Source organism: Phocoena sinus, chromosome 14 (genome assembly GCF_008692025.1).
Source record: "Phocoena sinus isolate mPhoSin1 chromosome 14, mPhoSin1.pri, whole genome shotgun sequence".
Lineage (NCBI taxonomy): Eukaryota > Metazoa > Chordata > Mammalia > Artiodactyla > Phocoenidae > Phocoena > Phocoena sinus.
Window position 1 is genome coordinate 65,166,013 of NC_045776.1, and position 20,739 is coordinate 65,186,751.

Below are 20,739 nucleotides of genomic sequence, written 5' to 3' on the forward strand. Positions count from 1 at the left end.
AGGACCCACCCACATCCCTCAAGGCTAAATGCCTGACTCTAGGCTTCCTTGTCTTTCCTCTGGGACCCTGTCTGCCGTCTTCAGAACAGGCTCCAGGAAATCCAGGGAAGCCCCACCCAGGACCAAGCTGCATTTCATAATCAAAGGAATTGTGCAAAATACGCTGAAAGAGACATGACTACTTTTCCTCTCCTTAGCTACATAGAGCAGGACTCAGACATGGAGAATATTTTCATGAAAAACTGCAAGTGTAAGATGAAAACCTGGCCTTGAAGCCTTGCAGATGGTAGAAAACAGGCACCTGAAACGTTTTGAAAAAAGAAAGTGGAAAAGTAAAAGTGAGTCATCGTCGGGATAAAGACCGTCTCAGGCTGCTTGATGCAGCTGAGACCGTGCCCCCTCCCTGCCCCTCCAGCTCATCCAGGACACATGCAAACAGCACATAGAATGAAGGGGAGATGCCCCCATCCGGGATCCTTAGGAGGCTCTGAGAAGAGAGAAGATGAAGCCTTGACTGCCTCCTGAAGACGTCCCTGAGGGGAATGTCGTGTTTTCATTTCATCTCAGGAAGTGAGGTGAACGTAGAATTTTCATTCCCTAGGCCCCGAAAGGATCACTCTGTAATGGGTTGTGACAGGAGAGAGAAAAAATGAATGTGAATCTGTGAATTGATTACTTGATCCATCAGATGAAGTACATCCTTATAATGCAGTATTATTCGGCTGTAAGAAGTGGGAAGTAGTGAATATGCTTCTACAGGAATGAGCCTGGAAACATTAGGCTATGTGGGGGATCCTGGCACAAAGGTCCGAGGGGGACAGGGAGTGACTGCAGGTGGAATGAGGTGTGTCTTGAGGGGCAGGAAGCATCTGGACTCTGGAGTGATCATGGATGGACTAACTTGTCAATACATTAAAAACCCTGATTCTACACCTTAAATGCTGACTGTGATTTCATGTGAACTCTGTCTAAAGAAATGTATCAGTCGTGATGCTGATGGAAGAAAACTATTCCCAGTGGTTCAGAAAATGAATGTTTTGTTTACGTGTGTGGGTGTGTTGAGTATGTATATCTATGGATGTTTACTATGGATACACATCCAAATACATACACACACACACACACACAACACATATACACAAAGACATATATAGGCAGAGAGAAAATGAGAGATAAGCTGATATAATGAAAAGCGAAGATGGCAATAGTTAAAAATGATGGATCTGGGAAAAGTTATGAAGCAGTTCTTTATGAAATATTCAATTCATTTAAGTTTGTCATTATTGGCAAATAAAATATAACAAACAAGCAACAAGTGAAAGCCTGTATTTAAAAGTGAAGAGGCTGGAGGGAGCTAAAGGGAGGTTTTGGTCTCACTTCCCCATGACCTTGGACCACTGTGCCAAGTGCTACTACCTGTATATGAGCTACAGTAATAATCGGCCTCGTCCTCAGCCTGGAGCCCAGAGATGGTCAGGGAGGCCGTGTTGCCAGACTTGGAGCCAGAGAAGCGATCAGGGATCCCTGAGGGTCGTTTATTGACCTGATAAATCAAGGTTTTGGGGGCCGTGCCTGGGAGCTGTTGGTACCAGTTGACATAGCATAACCCCCGATGTTACTGCTGATTCCAGCACAAGAGATGGTGACCGTCTGTCCCAGATTCCCGGACACTGAGGGAGGCTGAGTCAGGCCAGACTGGGCCCAGGACCCTGGATAGAGGAGAAACACATCTAGTCAGTTCTGTTACTCAGAGGACAAAGACACAAACGATAGGTCAGATATCCCTGGGGTCCCTTCCCTGGAGGCCTCACCTGTGTCCTGAGTGAGGAGGGTGACAAGGAGCAGAGCCCAGGCCATGGTGGAGACGCCCCAGACGCCTTCTGAGCCCCCAGCCCTCGCCCTGCTCCCCTGAGATCTCTCTTATCCCCCCCCCCAGAGGAGGGAGGGGCTTCCATGCAAATCTGCTTCCTGCACCTGGCCTGTCCTCATCCCTTCTTCTCACCCCCTCTGACATGGTTTGTTCTAGATTCTTCTACATCCCTGGACAGCAGACAATACTGGAGAATTAACCCCTTCGCATGGTCTGTAAGGACAGAACGAGTCCATGACAGGTTGTGGGAAAGGAATACAGGCCGAGATTTCCTGTCTCTCCTGGTGTGAGAGTCATGGTTCCTGGGGGAGGAATCCCAGAAGGTCCCCTCTGTGCTCTTGGGACAAAGGAGAGGCCATGAGCCCAGGCGGCTGAAAGATCCAACTGCCCCACTTTCCAGGAGTCAGAGGCAGAGCTGGGGACCAGTAACCCCTCAACTCCCTCTTTTTAAAAACATTTTATGGAAGCGACTTCCATGGCCATCCAGTGGTTAACACTCTGTGCTTCCACTGCAGGGGGTGCAGGTTTGATCCCTGGTCGGGGAGCTCCAATCCTGCATGCCGCACAGTGCTGTGAAAAATGAAAAAGAGAAAGAAAAGAACAAAGACACTGAACATTTATATTGCAGTGTGCTTGACTTACAATGCTGTGTGAATTCCTGCTGTTCAATAAAGTGGTTCAGTTATACTCTATATACATTCTTTCATATTCTTTTCCATTATGGTTTATCAGAGGATATTGAATACAGTCCCCTGTGCTATACCATAGGTCCTTGACGTTTATGCATCTTATATATAATAGTTTGCATCTGCTGGTCCCAAGCTCCCAATCCATCCCTCCCCCACCCCCCCAACTCCTTCTTATCCCCCTCAGTTTGGAGGGTCCTCACGTTCCCCTCCAGCCTCTGTCTCTGCAGTGCTCTGAGTCTGAGGCCCGAGCCTGAGCCCTGGGCCATTTATTAGCACGTTTTAAGATGATTTGTTGGGGTACAAATGCTTTGGGACATGAGAAGTGTTCCGTGGGGAGCCCCTCTTGAAACCTCACGCAGGACAGTGTAACCTTCAAGTACCTTCCCCAAATCCTGGCCCTTGCTGCCCCCTGGTGGCTGCAGACGGTTCCAACCAAGCCGCTGGGAGGCAGCTGAGTGGGGGCTGGAAATCCCTCTTGCATCGCTCTCCCCTCCTCCCTCCTTCCCCATCAAGCTCAGCACCAGGCCCCTGATCCCTTCCATCCCCTCTAACCTCATTTCCCTTTGTCCATTAACTCCCTCCACGATGGCATGTGTCCCCTGCCACACCAGGTGGCCTGGACCCTCACCCCAGGACTATTTAGCCCACCCCACCACAGCCTTGGTACCAGGTTATGCCTGTGAGGCAGCTCTTCATACCAAGTGACAGACATTTCAGGAGCCCAAGAGAGGTGACTCTATGGCCAATGGTGGGGAAAGCTAAAGGCTTGCCTTGGGGATTGAGGGAAAAGGAGAAAGATGTTTGGGGAAGCAATCAGTTTTGATTCATGACTATTGCTTAAGTGTGTTTTGAACATGTTTGTGCTTTTTTATTTTACACAATGGTTAAAATAATAATGTCTGTTATTAAAGATAAGACTAAGTCCCACAGTCTGCAAGTTGCAGACTCAGGAAAGCTGTTGGTGTGATTCAGACCAAGTCCTAAGACCTGATACCGAAGTTGCTGAGGACGGAGGAAAATGAGATGAGATGTCCCCGCTCAGCAGCGAGACAGGAAAGGGGCAAACCCTCCTTCCTCTGCTCGTGTTCTAGCCAGACCCTCAAAGGACTGGATGCTTCTCAGTTCCTCCTTTGCTCCAAGTCCTGAGGCTTGACACGCAGGGGAGTGGGTAGATGCCCTGTTCCAGCCAGGAAGGGGCGGGGGGTGGGGGAGGATGTCTTCTTCCCAAGAAGTTGCTCTGAAGCTGGTTCTGAGGGACACGGAGCACCTGGCCTTCTGATGAGTTCCCCTCCCCACACACCTGATCTCCCCCTTCCACCACACACACACCTGGGGAGGGGCTTCCTGCCCTCTGCATCTACAAGGCCCTTGACTTCAGGAGGCCTGAGTTTGAGTCTGGGATGGAAGGATGCTGCCCTCTACCTGAAGGCTCCTGCCTTTCCCTCTGAGCTCATTCATAGCTACCCCAAAAGGACTTTCTTTCTTTCTTTTTTTTTTTTATGTGGACCATTTTTAAAGCCTTTATTGAATTTGTTACAATATTGCTTCTGTTTTATGTTTTGCTTTTTTGGCCACGAGGCATGTGGGAACTTAGCTCCCCAACCAGGGATCAAACCCAAACCCCCTGCATTGGAAGGCAAAGTCTTAACCACTGTACCGCCAAGAGAGTCCCCCAAAAGGATTTTCAAAAGTGGTGGTTCCCCCAAATCAGGACATACTGACTTAGGAAAGCAGACCAGCCATCCTGGATTCTCTCCAAGACCTTCCTTGTCAGCTTAATCTTGCAGCAGACTGGGGGACTAGAGGCTGTGTGGGGTGACTGAATTTCTTCATATCTCCAAAATAAATCACTGGTCAAGGAAAACATTTATGATGGAAAAGTTTACTCCCAAATATAGAAAAGTTGGGAATTCCCTGGCGGTCTAGTGGTTAGAACTCCATGCTTCCACTGCAGGGGGCGTGGTTCGATCCCTGGGTGGAGGGGAACTAAAATCCCACGTGCCGTGCGGCGAGGCCAAAAAACAAAACAAAACCAAACCACAAAACACAAGCAAAAAACCCCCCAAAATATAGAAAATTATTTTACCATGGCCAGCGTTATCATTTTAGTGACCATCTTCTGGACATCTTGACATGCTTAAGTGCAATGTTCAAGGGAAAGCATTCCATGTATTCCAGGAGGTGGCGGCGGGTCCCTGTAACTTTCACTGCTTCTTCTACTCCAGGCCTAGTCTAGCCCCAGGAACATGGTAAACATTGTGAGCATTGCTTGAAGCAATGAAATGAATCAATGTTACTTTCATGTTTACTTGTACATGAATAGGACTATATCACACAATATAAGCAATGCTGTGACCTTTGCTTTCAAATATCTCCGACGTCATCTTTTCAGTGTGTCAACCTGAAATCAGGCCTTAAATCAGCCATCGAATCATGAAAATAACGTTCGGCAATCTTCAAAGGGATCCCCTTTCCATTTCAAGTCCCACAGATGCATCCTTTGCCCTCTCAGAGAATTAGTTACAACCTGTCTCTTTAAAACAATGGTCTTCTTGTTTTGGTTTTGTTTTGGCTTTTTTCTGGCTCCATCCTAAAACTTATGAGCACTATCTCCTTGAGTGTTGCATCAGCAGCCGCTCAAGGACAAATGTTTGTTGAATGAGTCCGGACAAGAGGAAGGAGGGGGAGGCTGAGTCTCCAGTTCCAAAGTGAAAAAACTGAGGTTTTACCAGCCCTGTTCCAGGTAACAATCCCAGGTCCAGGGGGATCAACACAATTCCCTCATTCGCATGTACCTATGTATTCATTCATCCATCCATCCAACCATGGGTGTAGCTGGACACCTTAAGCTCTGTTAGCTCACAGGCACGGGGGATGTGTGGGGGAATGGCAGGGTTGAGCCACGAAAGATAGCCATCACTACTGCCCTGCCTGTTATTCTTGGCCACCACTACCTTCTGGTGGCCTGTGGTTAAAGATTTAGGGTCACCTGGATGACAAGGACACAGCCTCACACTTACTGGGCTTGAGTGAGGAAGCTGAATTCAAAGGACCCAAAGGAGGTCCCCCAGGCCAGCGTTAGTGACAGGGCTGGAGTTCCGCTTTGCTCTTAACCCCTCCAGGCAAGAATCCTCACCCACCTGGCTCTCACCATCTCTCCAGAAGCCCGACTTTCTCCCCTAGGGGGGCTGGGAGGAAGGAGGTGCCAAAACCGTCCTGGATTCCATGTCTCCAGTGCCCTCTGGTGGCCGGGACGCGACATCCCCAGGGTTGAGGGGCACCGCTTGGGAGGGTCCGGTCCCGCCCCCCCCCACCCCGCCCCGCCCCAACTTCCTTTTCCAGGCCCCTTCTGACTTTGTCTGAAGGGGTCCGTTGGTCAAAGGAGGTGAACCCTGCACTCAGGACCAGCACAAGCTGAGGCCATCAGAGGGGCTGCGGAGGTCAGACGGAGGGGAAGAGACCAGACGCAGCAACTGTTTGGCTTCTGAAAAAAACTGGAAAACCAAATGGGGGGGTGGGGGGGTGGGAAGCACAATCTGGAGGGAGGACGATCTAGTCAAACCCTGGCTGGGGACTCCGCTGCCCCAGGGGTCACATAAGTGGTAAAGTCGAGAGAGTAGGGGGCACTGGACTGGCCAAGGGCAGGGACACCTTATCTACAAGAGGGAGGTGGGAGTGGAGCGAGGGCCCCGCAGCCGGCCCTGGCACCCCACGCCCTGCAGAGAGGAAGGGGTTGCCGAAGAACAGGCCCAGAGGTGGGGGGGAGGAGCTGGAGGTGGGGGGTTCTAAGCCTCGACCCCTCCCTCCGGATCTCAAAAGCCCCTTCATCCCAGCCCACGCCCACCCCTCCCCCCCCCCCCCACCTACCCCCACCCCATCCCCACCTCACCCCATTCTCCATCCTACCCCATTCCCCCATTCCCTTCCCCCATTCCACGATTCCTCCCTCCCCCACCTCACTTCCATCCCATCTCCTCCCCCCACTTCACCCATCCCCCATCTCCTCCCCATCCTCCCAACCCTACCTTTCCCCCATCCCACCCCTGACCCACCCTATCCCCACTCTCACCACCCGGCCGTCCAGTGGGCATGGCCACAGACGCCACCCCTCCCCTTCTCCCCACTCCCTCCCCGCGTACTAAACGGACCCCTTCTAGACTCCCTGGAAGACCCCACTCGCGATCCCAGGATCTCGTGAGATTTGCCCCAGGAGGAAACAGAAAGCAGGATTGGTCGGGCCGCGTGGTTTCCGGGCGGGGCGCTGCTGAGTTCGCGGTTCTTTGTCCGCAGAGCGCAAGCGGGGGATCGTGTGGCGTGGCGCTGCGGCACGAAAGGTAAGTTCCGGTCCTGGTGCCCCCGCGTTCCCATGGGGTGACCTTGAGCTAGTCCCCGGGGCCCGGGGCCCCCGCTCCTGTTCTGCAGCGGAAAACGAGCTCTGACGACCTGGGGCTGGAGCGGAGGCCACACGCGGTGGGGGGGCCGCCTTGGGCCTACCCGGGCCACGTGCCCCGTGAGGAGCCCGCAGCTCCGCGTGGGGGACGTAATAATCCAGGGAACCCGGGTCTGCGGGGATGGCCAGAGCTCATTGGGCGCTGCTTTGCGCTGGCAATGGGGTCCCCTCGGGAGGTGCCAGGGTGTGGGGGCCAGAGAAAGGGGCAGAACTGGGCCTGCAGGACGGCGGTTAGTGCCCTTAGAGGAAGGTACCTTTGACCCGAGCATGAGGTCTTTCCTTCGATTGTCTGCGGCTTCAGCCGATGAGAAATTTCTCGGGTTTGGTGACGAAGAGATTCTCGCTGAAACGGCAGGGTCGGGGCCCCGGTTTTCAGTTTACCCAGCAGAGTTCTCACTGTGGCTTCGTAACTACACGTGTGGAACACACCGTGTCTTTGTTTTTTGGAGAATTTGGGTTCTTGTTTTTTTGTTGGTTTTTCTGTTTGTTTTTTTTTGCGGTATGTGGGCCTCTCACTGTTGTGGCCTCTCCCGTTGCGGAGCACAGGCTCCGGACGCGCAGGCTCAATGGCCATGGCTCACGGGCCCAGCCGCTCCTTGGCATGTGGGCTCTTCCCGGACTGAGGCACGAACCCTGCCGATGTCCCCTACATTGGCAGGCAGACTCTCAACCACTGCGCCACCAGGGAAGCCCGAGAAATTGGGTTCTTATTCGCAGACTTGGGTGGAGACGGGTGACTGAGACGGTAGGAAACCAGGGAGACCAGGTGTCGGAGGACCTGAGGCCAGCGTGAGCTGGACCAGCGCGGCGGAAGACATCTTCAGGTAAACTGGGCTTCTGCACCTCATCATGTCCCAGGATGTCCTATTGCCCCCTCAGTGCTGTTAATCGTGGAGCTGCATGCAATCTGCATCCTGAAGCCCTCACGGCGGGAGGAGGATGAGCAGCCTTTATTTTTCCAAGTCATTTTCCCAAGAGAGCTTTCATCCTGCTGCCTTCTTAGAAGAAGCAGCTGCAATGTGTTGGGGTCCCATTCCCGAAGCCACGGTTACGTTCAGAACCTGTGCTTGGGGCGAAGGAGCAGGGCTGGCATCAGCCCCCAGAGACTTGACTCCTGTGTGGTGTTGGGCAGGGGCAGGGTGGGTGAGCCCAGGGAGATTTTGGTCTCCCTAAGCTGTGAGCTGGGACCCCTGGGCCTAGGGGCGGTCCCGGAAAGAAAGCACCCAGAGGGCACAACGACTCATCCAGCTGCAGCCCAAGGAGGCCAGGGAGGCGGACCTGGAGCTGGAGGATGGAGAGGGACCCCAGGAGCGAGGACGATCTCATGCCCTGGGGGTGCTGGGCAGCATATGGGTGCTGATGATACCAGCACACTGGGCTGTATCCCCCAGTATCACTGCTGCCTCCAGAGCAGGAAATGTGGCCTCTCTGTCCCAGAGCCACAGACACTGAGTGGCTGTGTCAGGACAGACTGGGCTCAGGACCCAGAGAGGAGCAGGATATGCAAAGGGGAGAGGTCAAGGTCATCACTCCAGAGATGTTCAGGGTGGAGGGAGAAAAGGGAAGGGGGTCAGCCCTGGGCTGCCAGACGGTCCCCTCCTTAGTGCCTCTCACCTGTGCAGACAGACCATGAGCAGACCCCAGGCCATGGCGGAGACCCCCACAAGCTCTTCTGCAGCCATGGCGCCAGGCTGGGCTCCCCACACCTTTCTTAGCCCCTGCCTCACGTGTGGGAGGGGCCTCTGTGCACAGCTGCTTCCCAAATCCTTCAGGCGACACCGTATCAGTGAATCTGCTTACTTCCTCCTGCCAAGGGCAAGCAGTGCTGGGAGGTTTCCTGGAGCCTGAGCTCCCGGGGTACGGCTGCTGAGCCGAGGTACCAGTGAGTGCAGGCCTTTCTGGATTTCTCCCCGATATATCGCCCCTCCCCCCATCTTCCTGGAAGACCTGGCAGGACCCACAGACCTGCTGAGTGCCTAGTAGACTGTGGTGGGTGATGTCCCCTGAATGGAGGCTCCTGTCCTCCGCTCTTGTCCCCGACCTTGTCCACTGTCCACGAACAGAGTGGGCTGTTCCCATCCACAGGCAACTTCCCCGGGCACACTCCCACTGGGCTGGCACGTTGATGGCTTAGCGAGCCCTGGACCAGGAGCCAGGGGCCTCGTTCCCGTGTCACCCTCTCGTGGCTGGCTCTGTGACACAGGTGCAAAGGACTCGCCCTTTTGAGCCTCAGCCACTGCACAGGGAAAGGAAAAAGCCCCTGCCGACGTTTCAGATCTTGAGGGAGAACCTGAGGCTAGGAGAGTGAAACGCTTTGGTGATTTAAGCTCTACCAAACACGAGGAATTGTTGACTGACTCATCATTCTGATTCAGAATCCAGCTTCAGGCTCCTTGTCCCCATCTCCTGGAGACGCTTCAGTGAAGAGCATGGTTGTGACAAAAAAATGAAGATGTCCCAGAGGCAGTGATGCCCGCAAACATCTTCACAGTAAAGGAACCTGGAGATAATGTCAGGCCCTGAAAACACAAAGGGTGAAATGTTGGAAGCAGATCCAGGCTTAGAAAGCAGAGTGACCCCGCAATGAGAAGCCCACGCACCGCAACGAAATGTAGCCCCCGCTCGATGCAACTACAGAAAGCCCGCATGCAGCAATGAAAACCCAATGCAGCCGAAAGTAAATAAATAAAAAAAAAAAAAAAAAAAAAGGCAGAGTGACAGGTTGCCCGGACGTAGGAAGGACACTCAGCCCCGACTGAAAGTTATGATGAGAAGCAGGGAAGCAGTGTTGAGAGGTTTCTTGATGACTTTTTCGCAAAGAAACAAAACACTTTCTCAGTGCTTAAAATCACAGTGTACTAAAAAAAATAGCTTTACTGGGCTTCCCTGGTGGCGCAGTGGTTGAGAGTCCGCCTGCCGATGCAGGGGACACGGGTTCGTGCCTGGGTCCAGAAGGATCCCACATGCCACGGAGCGGCTGGGCCCGTGAGCCATGGCCACTGAGCCTGCGCGTCCGGAGCCTCTTCTCTGCAACGGGAGAGGCCACGACAGTGAGAGGCCCGCGTACTACAGAAAAATAAAAAAAAAACCTTTACTGTTTTTACTTTTCTAAACATTGCAGTGGATCGTGTTAAGAGGGTTCTTAACGTTTTCAAAAAATATGTAACGGCTGCAGGAAAAGTCATATTTTGCCTTGGATTATGAAGGTTGGCTTTGCAGTTCCAGCATGCATGGTCGCCTTGGTGGCCCTGCCCCACCGTGCAGGCCACGTCCGCCTGTCATTATTTATTCGGCCTGCTTGTTTTTGTTTTTCATTTGTCTGCTCAGCTGAATACAAGGTCCGTGCCTCAGAGACACCCTGAGTGGAAGACCATGACATCTTATTTCTTCCAGTCTTACTGAGATAGAATTGACATACAGCCCTGTACAAGCTTAAAGGGTGCAGCATCGTGAGTTGACTTAACAAGCATCATCTCATATGGATACAAAATTATACAGAAAACACGTTTTTCCCCTGTGATGAGAACTCTTAGGATTACTCTCTCAATGACTTTCATACGTAACCTACAACAGTGTCAGTTATACTTACCCTGTTGTACGTCATCTCCCTACTATGTATTTCTAACTAGAAGACGACCATGACATTGTCACTGGGCTGTTCCTCCCCGTCACCCAGAACAGCAGTGGATGGTCTGCTCCAGGCACTCTGTAAATGTTTTGAGTAAATCGAGGGTTGCCGATAGAGGGGGAGTCTGGGTATGGGGGCGAGGGGACCAGCTGGGCGGGAGACCGCCCTGTGAGCACGTCCCCTCTGCCTGGTGCCTCCTGCCAGCCCTCAGCACAGGGTGGGCTGTCCACTCAAAGGTGGAGCCAGTGCTCCGCGAGTCCTGAGGCTCACCAACGCTCCTCCAGTGGAAAAAAGTCCAGTGCAAAGGGCCGGACAGCCCAACGCACCTGGTGTCACGCTGAGCCACAGTAACCTTATGGCTCGGTGTTGGAGATTTGGGGTCAGTTGGATGACAGGGATACAACACGAGACCCCTCTTCTCTCCTCCTCTCTCCAAAAGCACAGTTCCCACCATCTCAGGCAATAACAAGGTTGACCGTGCAGTCCTGAGAAGCATCCTCTCCGGGGCCAAAGGCCAAGACTGGGGCCTCCCCTTCTCTGTGAACCTCCCTCATCTTTTTGTCTAGGGTCAGTGCTCCCTCTCTGTCCCTTGGAGTTGGCAAGGGGGACAGCCACTGGCACCTCCCCCAGGCCAAAGCAAACAGAGCCAGATCCTGGGGACACTCCCAGTCCCCAAGTGCCCTTAGTGGTCCCAGACATGGCTTCAGCATATAAGGGACACAGCTCTGAGAGCCAGGAAACCAGGCCCACGGCTCTGCTGCCATTTCCCTCCTCCCCCCTCGTCCTGGGCCATCCCCCGCCCAACCAGCCTGGAGTGGGCCCTCAGCCTCCCGCACCCCTACTTGCCTCTAAAAGCACTTCCCTCGGGATTAACTGGCTGGACCCAGGGTGACCTGGATGTCAGATGTGTCCTCACTGGGGAGGAAGAAGTGGGGAGACTTGCTTGTTTCGGTCTAGATGTCATTGGATCTGAAGTGGAACCACATCTTGCCAAGTGCAGGAAGAGGCAGAGAGGGCTGACGGAGACCTTCGATTTTTCAAGAGGCCCAGAGGGCAAAATATTCCAGGGCAAGAAGCGATCTGACTGCAGAGGGAAAGGAGACATACCAGATCCTGAGTAGGATCTTGTCTGCTCGAGGCTGGGTCAAGAGAGCCGAAGGAGGAGAAGCCACCATCGGCCTGGCACCCAGGGCCTCTGTCAGCCTGCTGCCTCTGAAGACCAGCAGGGTTGGGGTCTTCCTCTGGAAGCCAGGAAGGGTCATCTTCCAGCATTTCTGGTGCTTCTTTGAATGCAGAAAAGTAGCTGGCCTTTTCTTTACCTTCTTCTACACTTGTTATGTCAGAAGAATTGGGGAGAAATCCGTGATTTCTGTTGATGCCAGTGGAAGGATGTCCGGTCCCCCACCCTCCCCGCATCGTGGCCAGACCCCAGGCTCTGGGAGAGGTGGGCTGACTTGCCAGGGATGCAGAAAGAGGGGGCTGCGCCGTCAGCACAGGCCAGGAGCAGGAACCTGGGGACACACATGCATTCTAAAGACCCCAGGAAGGCCCTGGGGGCAGATGCTTTGCGATCCCAGTAGAAATTCTGTGACTGGAGATGGGAAGGGGGACAGGACACCCCTCCACCATGAGCTCAGAAGCTGCTCTGGCCTGTACAGCGTGAGACCAGGTGACCAGGACGTGGTAGAAACGTCCCCCCAATTGACTCATGCCTGGGCCTTGGGAGTCGTCCTGGGCCAGTCCTGACACTGGGCAGGAAGGACAGGTCTTCCTGCAGCTGTGCCCCTGGTCCTTCTGCCTCCGGACAAACAGGCTCTGCATGGAGGTGGAGGTGGACAGAGGAGTGTCCCCTGCTCGCTGGGGATGAATGTTCGGCTTATACTTCCCATTTTTACATCATTCGAAGGCAGTGGTCCCTCCTGCCTCCTTGGATCTCCTTCCTGGATGCTGGGTTCCCATGGAAACATCCCAGGCTTGGACGTCTGCCATTTCCTGTTTCCCCGAGGTCCACGTGAAGTCAGTCATCTCTTCCTAACGCTCTGTGGGGCAGATCCATCCACACCCCTCCCGCAAGCAGGTCTTCTGGTTACTCCCTGAGCGGAGCATGGCAGTGTCCACCCCTGGCCAAGTCCCCGGCTCACCAGGCTGAAAAGGAAACTAACTGAATTTCAGCTTTTCTCTGAAGGTTATTTGTGGTGCTGGATGAAACGTGTGAGCACCACTCAGTGGCTGCTCCAGAATCAGGAATATTCTGCTTCACTTACTAATCTCGACTTCCTGCAGGTGACCAGTCAAGGTGATGGTCTGGGAGTTGAGTGTCCATAGAGCCCATTCTAGCTTAACCCTGTTTTAGGCAAACTGCTGATAGGGACGGTAGAAATTTGGAGAAAGCAGTCTCTGGGAAATTACCAAACCAGAGAGCATCCTTCAGAGAATGCTGCCACCTCGCCCGCAGAATAGAATTGTCGAGGCGTCACAATGCAGGGGGTGGAGAGGTTCCCTCAGCCTGTGTTCTGAAACCTCAACAGAACCAACATGTGAGCCAGCCCAGCAGGGGCATCGCCCCCAGACCCTACAACACCGAGCAGAGCTTCACGTCCCCTGAGGAGAGTTCGGTGTTAGAGTAGCTGTGCTTAACGCAGAGCAAGAGAAAAGCTGAATTTTGTTTGTGGGCCTAAGGACGCTCACGCATCAGAAACCCAGTAAGTGAAAGCCTTAGGGGAGGGGTCGGGGGGCTTTTTGAAGCCGCTTTGCATTCCTTGTTTCCTAGGATTGAGGAAATGTTAAGTTATCCACAAACACTGGGAAGGGGCCTTTGAAGGTCATGATGAGGGTTGAAGCTGCTGGACAGAGCCTGGGCTGGGATGTGGAAGAGGACGCCTGAGCCTCGGGGCAAGTCCTCTGCTGGTTGCAGCCCTTTGCTGACACCGATATGTGTGCTTGGCCCACGTTTATTTCCCTCCCTGCCTCCAAGAGCCCAAAGAGCCCATGGCCCTGACCCCCTCAGTGGCTTTCAGGCTGAATAAGGTGTGTCCCAGGTTTGGCCACCAGCACACTTCCAGCCTCTCCCAGCCCACATGGCTACATTTCATCTTGTCAAGCCAATTTGCATATCCCCGCTTCTGGGAGGAAACACCCTTTGCCCGCTTCTGGGAGGAAACACCCTTTGCCTCCAGGGACAGAGGGAGGAATATTTGAGTCTTGGGTTTGCCTTGGCTTTAAGGGATCCACCAGGTCCCCCGGTAGCGACTCCTGCTGGCAATCTCTCAGGCCCATCCTGACAAAAGTCTCTGAATTCCTCCAAACACAGCACACTTTACCTCCTCTTGGGTAATTTCCTTGGTCTCATTACAAATGCCCAGCCCTTCCCTCTTCCCAGCCAGCTCCTAGTTGTAATTTTGACCTGACCTCCTTTGGGGAAGCCTTAACCCTCAAAATCTGGAGGACCCGCCATCCCTCAGTGTCACCTCTGTTCCCCCATGAACGGGCACACATTTTGCAGTTTTAGGTTACGTATAAGTGACTGTGTGACTCTCAGGAATTGTGTCATATTTCTTTTTCCTTTGGGGTGACACCACTAGGTCTGCACAAAGCTGTCTTAAGACATTGGGATGGTTTTGACGTGGCCCATGCTCTTCGAACAAATATGCTTGCAGGTTGGTTTTCTTCTTTTATCTTTTGTTTTCACGAGTGGACAGAGGATCCTATCAGTTGTGTGTAAGGAGAAAGTCAAATCAGCGTTAGCTGGATGGATTTCCAGTAATCAGATTCCGCTTTCCATTTGAAATGGAAATTTCAGCTGGGATCTGAAAAGTGTGGCCAGGAAGGCCTATCATGGCTTCTCAGGAGCCAGAGGAGGGACTCAGAGGCCTGAGCACATTGCTTCTTGCACCACACCCGCCCTGGCATCTGGGGCCTCGGGCCCTGACCCCTGCCCCAGGCCAGGGTCTCCACAGGACAGGCCATGCAGGCCAAGGTCCTGTAGAGAATTTTTCTTCGCCTTCTGTACACGTTTGCGGTAGCAGGCTTTGCTTTTGCTTCTATGTGAAGTTTTGCCTTAATCCCAAACGTTTTGATTTCTGCTCTGGTTTATGCCACTCATAGACAGTTACAGTATTTCTTAACCAAATAGATTTTTTTTCTTTTTTTGATGTAAGACATCTAATTAGTTGGAATTTTTGGATGACATTTTACATATTTGGTTTGTGACTAGTAATTATAGTTCATATCATTTATGGTTTTGTGATTTTTACTCGTTTAAAGGGCCTTTTTGGTTTGTTTTCATTTTAGAAATGAAGTTTTTTTAATTCCATGGAATAAAAACAATTCCATAATAGTAATACTCATAGGTACATCTTGGAATCAGTTTTTTTTCTTCTTAATCTCTAACATCACATGCTATCAAATACTGTCATGCTGCTTTATGGTTTCTGATTTAAAGTTTTTTTTTTTTTTTTTTTTTTGTGGTACACGGGCCTCTCACTGTCGTGGCCTCTCCCGTTGCGGAGCACAGGCTCCGGACGCGCAGGCTCAGCAGCCATGGCTCTCGGGCCCAGCCGCTCTGCGGTATGTGGGATCCTCCCGGACCGGGGCATGAACCCGCATACCCTGCATCGGCAGGCGGACTCTCAACCACTTCGCCACCAGGGAAGCCCAGATTTAAAGAGTTTTAAATGGGGTAACGGTACCCACTGTGTGGTGCTCCTCCATCATTCCCATCTGGGTTATTTGCTGGAGTTTAGGAAGAGGCCATGTTGGGCTAAAGTCCTTATTCCTGTTGTTTTCAGTCCTTGAGTGATAATCAGAAGCTTTTCTCCGGAGAGGGTGGGGTCAGCTGTCAGGCTTTTAGGTACCCACCTTTCAGAGGGGCTGGGATTTAATGCAGCATGGGTGGATATGGGATAGGGCGAGAGGTCACCTTGTCCCCTCATTGGGGCCTGGCGCCAGCAGGGCCAGAGCTGTGGCTTTGTGGCCAGAGGGGTGTCTTTGGCCCTGCATTGGGTCCCCTAGAGGGTGGAGGGACGGCAGGGTCGCCGGTCCTTGGCCAGAGAAAGACCCACCCCTTGCTCTCTGGTGTCCCTCCAGTACTCACTCTGGAGCAGATTCTTCAGGGTGGGCATCCGGGCCCCACCGAAACTCCTGGAACTGGCCGTCCAGAGCCTGCTGAGGGATGAGGCCTTGGCCATCGCCGCTCTGGAGGAGCTGCCCGCTGAGCTCTTCCCACCCCTGTTCTCCACGGCCTTTGCCGGGATGCGCAGCCAGGCCGTGAAGGCGATGGTGCAGGCCTGGCCCTTCCCCTGCCTCCCGCTGGGGGCCCTGATGAAGGAGCACAAGCCTCACCTGGAGACCTTCCAAGCTGCAGTCGACGGCCTGGACGTCCTGCTTGCCCAGGAGGTCCGCCCCAGGTGAGGGCGACCCAGCAGGCGGGTGGGGCCTGGGGGTCTGAGCAAGAAGCAGCTGGCATCGGAGAGGGGGGTGCGGGGCCACGGGGAGGCCTTGGGGCCGTGGCTTCCACTCCGGGAATAGGCTTTCAGGCGTGCAGGGCTACTTAAGGTGCAGAGGTGACAAAAGGCACGTGGGCTCACCCCCTTCTCGTGGTGCTTAAAGTGGGGACCAGGAGGGGCCCCGGAAGCTCGAGGAGCAGCTGCTATCTGGGGTGTAGCACCCTTGCCTGGGATCTGAGCTGTGCGGTCCTGGTCCCCGTGGGTCTCCGCACAGCTCAGCGTGTCTCCCATCGTCCCGCAGGCGGTGGAAGCTGCAGGTGCTGGATTTGCGCCAGAACGCCCACCAGGACTTCTGGACCGTGTGGTCCGGCACCAGGGCTGGTGTGTGCTCACTGCTGGAGCCTGAGGTGGCCGGGCCCGTGAGGAAGAGGCGCCGGGTGGAAGGTGCAAGGGCGTGGCTGAAGCAGACCTCGGCCCCCGTGGAGGTGCTCATGGACCTGTGCCTCAAGGAGGGCACCCCCGATGCGTCCCTAAGCTACCTCCTGAAGAAGGTCAAGCGGAGGAGGGGCGCACTCCGCCTGTGCTGTCAGAAGCTGAGGGTCTTCTCCATGCCGATGCACGACGTCAGGAGGATCCTGACGCTGGTGCAGCTCGACTCTGTCCAGGACCTGGAGGTGAACTGCACCTGGAAGCTGGCCACCCTGGGCAGGTTCGCGCCGCACCTGGGCCAGATGGTCAACCTGCGCCGGCTGCTCCTCTCGCACATCCACATGACACCGCACGCCGTCCCCGGCGTGGAGGAGTGCTGTGTCAGCCAGCTCACCTCCCAGTTTCCCAGCCTGCAGCACCTGCAGGAGCTCTACCTGGATTCCATCTCCTTCCTTGAGGGCCGCCTGGACCAGGTGCTCAGGTGAGGCGTGGCGCGGTCTCTCTGCAGACCAGGGCAGACCTCTCTCGTTTCGTTATCCGTGGGGTGTCTGTCTACTGTCTGCCTGCCATGGATGGTGCCAGGGTGCACGGGCCACTCAGAGGTCCACACGATGCCGCCAGTCCGTCCCCCGGCATCTTTTCACATAGCCTCCCGGGTTAGGGTCAGAGGTGTGGCTTCAGTTAGCTGCCTGTCAAAGGGGGCTCTTTGCCGGGAACCTGCATCGTGGGGGCTTTGGGCCAGGTGAGGGTGGCTTGGGGAATTCTCCTGAGAGAGTGATGTATAAGCTGAGATGATGGAAAATAACTAAGCAGGAGGACATTCACCAGGGGAAAGCCCATCCAACGTGAGCCTGTCCCTCCCACCTATCCCACTTCCCTGTCTGTCCCGGGGTGCTTTAGGCTCCAGGTGAGGTGTGATGTGGGAAATGGGTGATTGTGGAAATGACGGGGAGGGAGCAGGAGTGAAGAATTGTGGCGCCCATCAGGACATTAAGCAGTTATTGCTCCTCAAGTGTCCAGAGAAGAGAAGCAGAAAGTCAGATGAGTGTCACTACTGAAGTGGCTCCAATCTCGAGGCCAAATTACAACTATTATTTCCTTCTAAGGCTTCTGATTATATAGGAATTCTTCAGTAACATTATTCCTTCTAGAAATTTGTTCTTCTTTCTTAAAGTAGAATCATAGCTTTACCTGGAACACAATGATGAAAGATGAGAGAATGCAGCCTGATTTATTGTGTGAAAGAGTTGGATTGATTTCCTTTCTGGCAACTGCAAACTCAAAGCATTAAGAATAAACGTGTTCATGACACAAGGACAACAACAACAAAAAAAGAGTTGTGGAAAGTGAGGGATGGTTTGTGGCTGATACAGCGACCAGAGTTAGCCCCTGCCGGCTGGACCCCTGTGGACGTTGCCAGACGTTGCCTGGTTTAGCCCTTTAAGCACAGATCCCAGTACTCTCACTGGGAACAGAGAAACAGGTGATGGGGTCCAGGAGGCGGCAGGAAGGAAGCCCGAGTTAAAAGCAGTTTAGGTCATGTCTGCCAATACTGTAGTTTGCTGCTCCCCTCTCTCACTTGGGACACGGGGTCAGGCTCCCCGGTGGGCACCTGCCATTGTTACCTTACCTGTGCTCACAACACCTGGCAGGGGTATGTCGTCCCCCACTTGAAGGGTGAGCACAGGGAGCACTCGAGGATTCCTTCCCTTGACCCCGTCACACGGCAGATAAGGGATGGGGAAGGACCCCGCTCAACCTTGGGCTGGCCTGGCACCTCTCCCTTGACCATGCAGCATCCTCTGGAAGACTGGGATCTGGTGAAACGGGCGTCTCTTCCCTTGAGGCCTGGGCCACCCCACATCCCTCCGCCCACCACCTCCATCCTCCCGGGACTGACTGCTCTGTCTCTCTCCAGGTGTCTGAAGAGCCCCCTGGAGACCTTGTCGATTACCAACTGCCTGATGTCAGAGGCAGACCTGATGCATCTGTCGCAGTGCCCGAGCGTCAGCCAGCTGAAGGATCTGAGCCTCAGCGGGGTCAACCTGACCAGCATAAGCTCCAAGCCCCTCTGGGTCCTGATCGAGAAGGCCTCGGCCACCCTCCAGGACCTGGACCTGGACGAGTGTGGCATCATGGACTCCCAGTTCAGCGCCCTCCTGCCCGCCCTGAGCCACTGCTCCCAGCTCACCACCTTCAGCTTCTGCGGCAACCCCATCTCGATGGCTGTGCTGGAGAGCCTGCTGCGCCACACCGTGGGGCTGAGCAAGCTGAGCCACGTGCTGTACCCCGCGCCCTTGGAGAGCTACGAGGACGTGCACGGCACCGTCCACCTGGGCCGCCTGGCGCACCTGCACGCCCGGCTCAAGCAGGTGCTGCAGGAGTTGGGGCTTCCCAGTATGGTCTGGTTCAGCGGCGACCCCTGTCCGCACTGTGGCGACAGGACCTTCTACAACCCAGAGCCCATCCTGTGCCCCTGTTACATGGCCGCCTAGCCCAGCGAACGAGCCGCAGGCTTTGTCGCGGGCACGCGCACACTGCCGCTCAGACGTCAGCGCATCTCGAAGAAACACAAGCTATAGTTTCAGACAGTTGTTCATTGTTAGCGGGAAAAGGAAAGGTGATTCAGAGCTGGGCGGGGGGGATGATGACTTGGGGGCTTGATGGGATCTTCGGGGAGATGCATCTTGTAGAGTTAGAAATGTGAATCTAAATTTCTAGAGGGGGATTCAGGCTTGAGAAGTAGATGGGGGCGTTATCCCTACGTGGATAGTTATAAAGAAATGGTCAGAAATAAAGGGAACCTCAGTGTCATTCACCTGGTGTTCGCTGTGATCTGTGACCGTGATTCTCCCGTTTAAACCTCAGTAATCTCCTGTTAGTGATTAAGAAGCCAGCATGTGTGAGGCCCAGGCACCCTAGGCTGGACGAGGTTCAGCCCCAAGAGTTAACAGCACCATTTCTCCCTCCCTTTGGTCTTGTTTCTGGATCATCTGTTAGCTCCTCACTTACTTCTGTGGCCGTTCAGTCTATCCTTGCACACAAGGTGCGTCCTCAGGGCCTGGAATGTACTAAGTGCCCAATAGTGAGCACCACTGGAGGGAACATTCTTCCAAGGAACCCTCGCTGCCAACTCCACCCAGGCACCGGACTCTAGCACCCTCCCCAGGGGATCCAGCAGATACAGAGCCTCCATCCCTGGCCCTGGCTGGTGCCAGGATAGGGCTTCAATGTGCAAAGTCAGGCCCCGAGTCCTGGGGGCAAAATCCACCCACAGACCATCTGGAGCCTCTGGGACTCACCAGCGCATACCCGCCTTCCCACTGCGTCCAGCCCCTTGAATTCAGTTAGTTGTGTCCTGTAAAAACATCCTAATTCCTGCTAGCAAAATACTAGTAAGATCACATAGACAAATAACATTTGTTTACTATTCGTTTCCCACATTGAAAAGAGTTCGTCGTTTTGTGCGGAGGTAGGTCACACCAGGGTGAGAATGCCCTTCTTCCGGGAAGACCCCCCTTCTTCCCTGTCAAGGAGGTGATAAGCCAGCTCTGATGCCCTGGATTCTGGGTCCCAAGAGAGAGCAAACCCACGCCAGGTCTTGGGAGCACTCAGAGCAGGTGAACGTCAGATTTGGTTTGGGGGTGGGGTGGGACCACCCCGTGGGACCCCCCAAGACAGCCCATCCAAATGAAAGGGACACGAGCTTCCCTGGGGGCGCAATGGTTAAGAATCCACCTACCACTGCAGGGGACACGGGTTCGAGCCCTGGTCCGGGAAGATCCTGCATGCCGCAGAGCAACTAAGCCCGTGCGCCACACCTACTGAGCCTGCACGCCACAGCTACTGATGCCTGCGTGCCTAGAGCCCATGCCCCGAAGCAGAGAAGCCACCGCAGTGAGAAGCCCATAAACCACAATGAAGAGCAGCCCCCGCTCGCCGCAACTAGAGAGTCCGCGCGCAGCAACAAAGATCCAATGCAGTCAAAAATAAGTAAATAAATAAATTTACAAAAAAAAAAAAAAGGGACATGTCATACAGTGGGGTCCGCCCTGTGGCCCTGGGCTGCCTTACCTGGCTTCCCACACATGACCTGTGGAGAAGGCCACACACCAAGGCCGGGGCAGGGCTCGTCTTCATGTCCCTGACCATGAGCCATCCTCCACCGCCTATCTGGTGTGGCCAACTGTCAGCAATCCCTTATCCTGCCGCACAGCCACTGGCCCTTC

At 54.1% G+C, this 20,739-nt stretch overlaps 1 protein-coding gene and 1 gene segment (V, D, J or C); one reads left to right on the forward strand and one right to left on the reverse strand.

Annotated features, from left to right (window-relative positions):
- Positions 1-1,857, reverse strand: part of LOC116739222 — a 280,988-nt gene extending 279,131 nt beyond the window's left edge. Inside the window, 2 exon segments of the V gene segment in view lie at positions 1,408-1,709; positions 1,812-1,857. Of these exon segments, the coding sequence occupies positions 1,408-1,709; positions 1,812-1,857 (348 nt within the window).
- Positions 1,858-5,214: 3,357 nt separating this feature from the next.
- On the forward strand, positions 5,215-19,328 carry PRAME (preferentially expressed antigen in melanoma). Of its 3 annotated transcripts, none has more exons than XM_032603445.1 (6): positions 5,215-5,302; positions 6,850-6,893; positions 14,219-14,293; positions 15,723-16,042; positions 16,383-16,991; positions 18,429-19,328. In XM_032603445.1, the coding sequence occupies exons 3-6, from the start codon at positions 14,249-14,251 to the stop codon at positions 19,003-19,005; spliced, it is 1,551 nt and encodes a 516-aa protein (XP_032459336.1). In that variant the 5' UTR covers positions 5,215-5,302; positions 6,850-6,893; positions 14,219-14,248; the 3' UTR covers positions 19,006-19,328. The 3 variants fall into 3 exon arrangements, with proteins under 3 accessions (XP_032459336.1, XP_032459337.1, XP_032459338.1); XM_032603446.1 differs by lacking the exon at positions 5,215-5,302 and adding an exon at positions 5,884-5,999; XM_032603447.1 differs by lacking the exon at positions 5,215-5,302 and adding an exon at positions 5,917-5,944 and having other exon boundaries at positions 6,717-6,893.
- Positions 19,329-20,739: the final 1,411 nt, after the last annotated feature.

What these genes read in the sequence shown, in the direction of transcription:
- PRAME (XM_032603445.1), top strand. Translation starts at nt 14,249, where the DNA reads ATGGTTTTGACGTGGCCCATGCTCTTCGAACAAATATGCTTGCAG. An exon ending in GCCCAGGAGGTCCGCCCCAG is followed by an intron (nt 16,043 to 16,382) that starts GTGAGGGCGACC and finishes ATCGTCCCGCAG; the next exon opens with GCGGTGGAAGCTGCAGGTGC. An exon ending in CGCCTGGACCAGGTGCTCAG is followed by an intron (nt 16,992 to 18,428) that starts GTGAGGCGTGGC and finishes GTCTCTCTCCAG; the next exon opens with GTGTCTGAAGAGCCCCCTGG.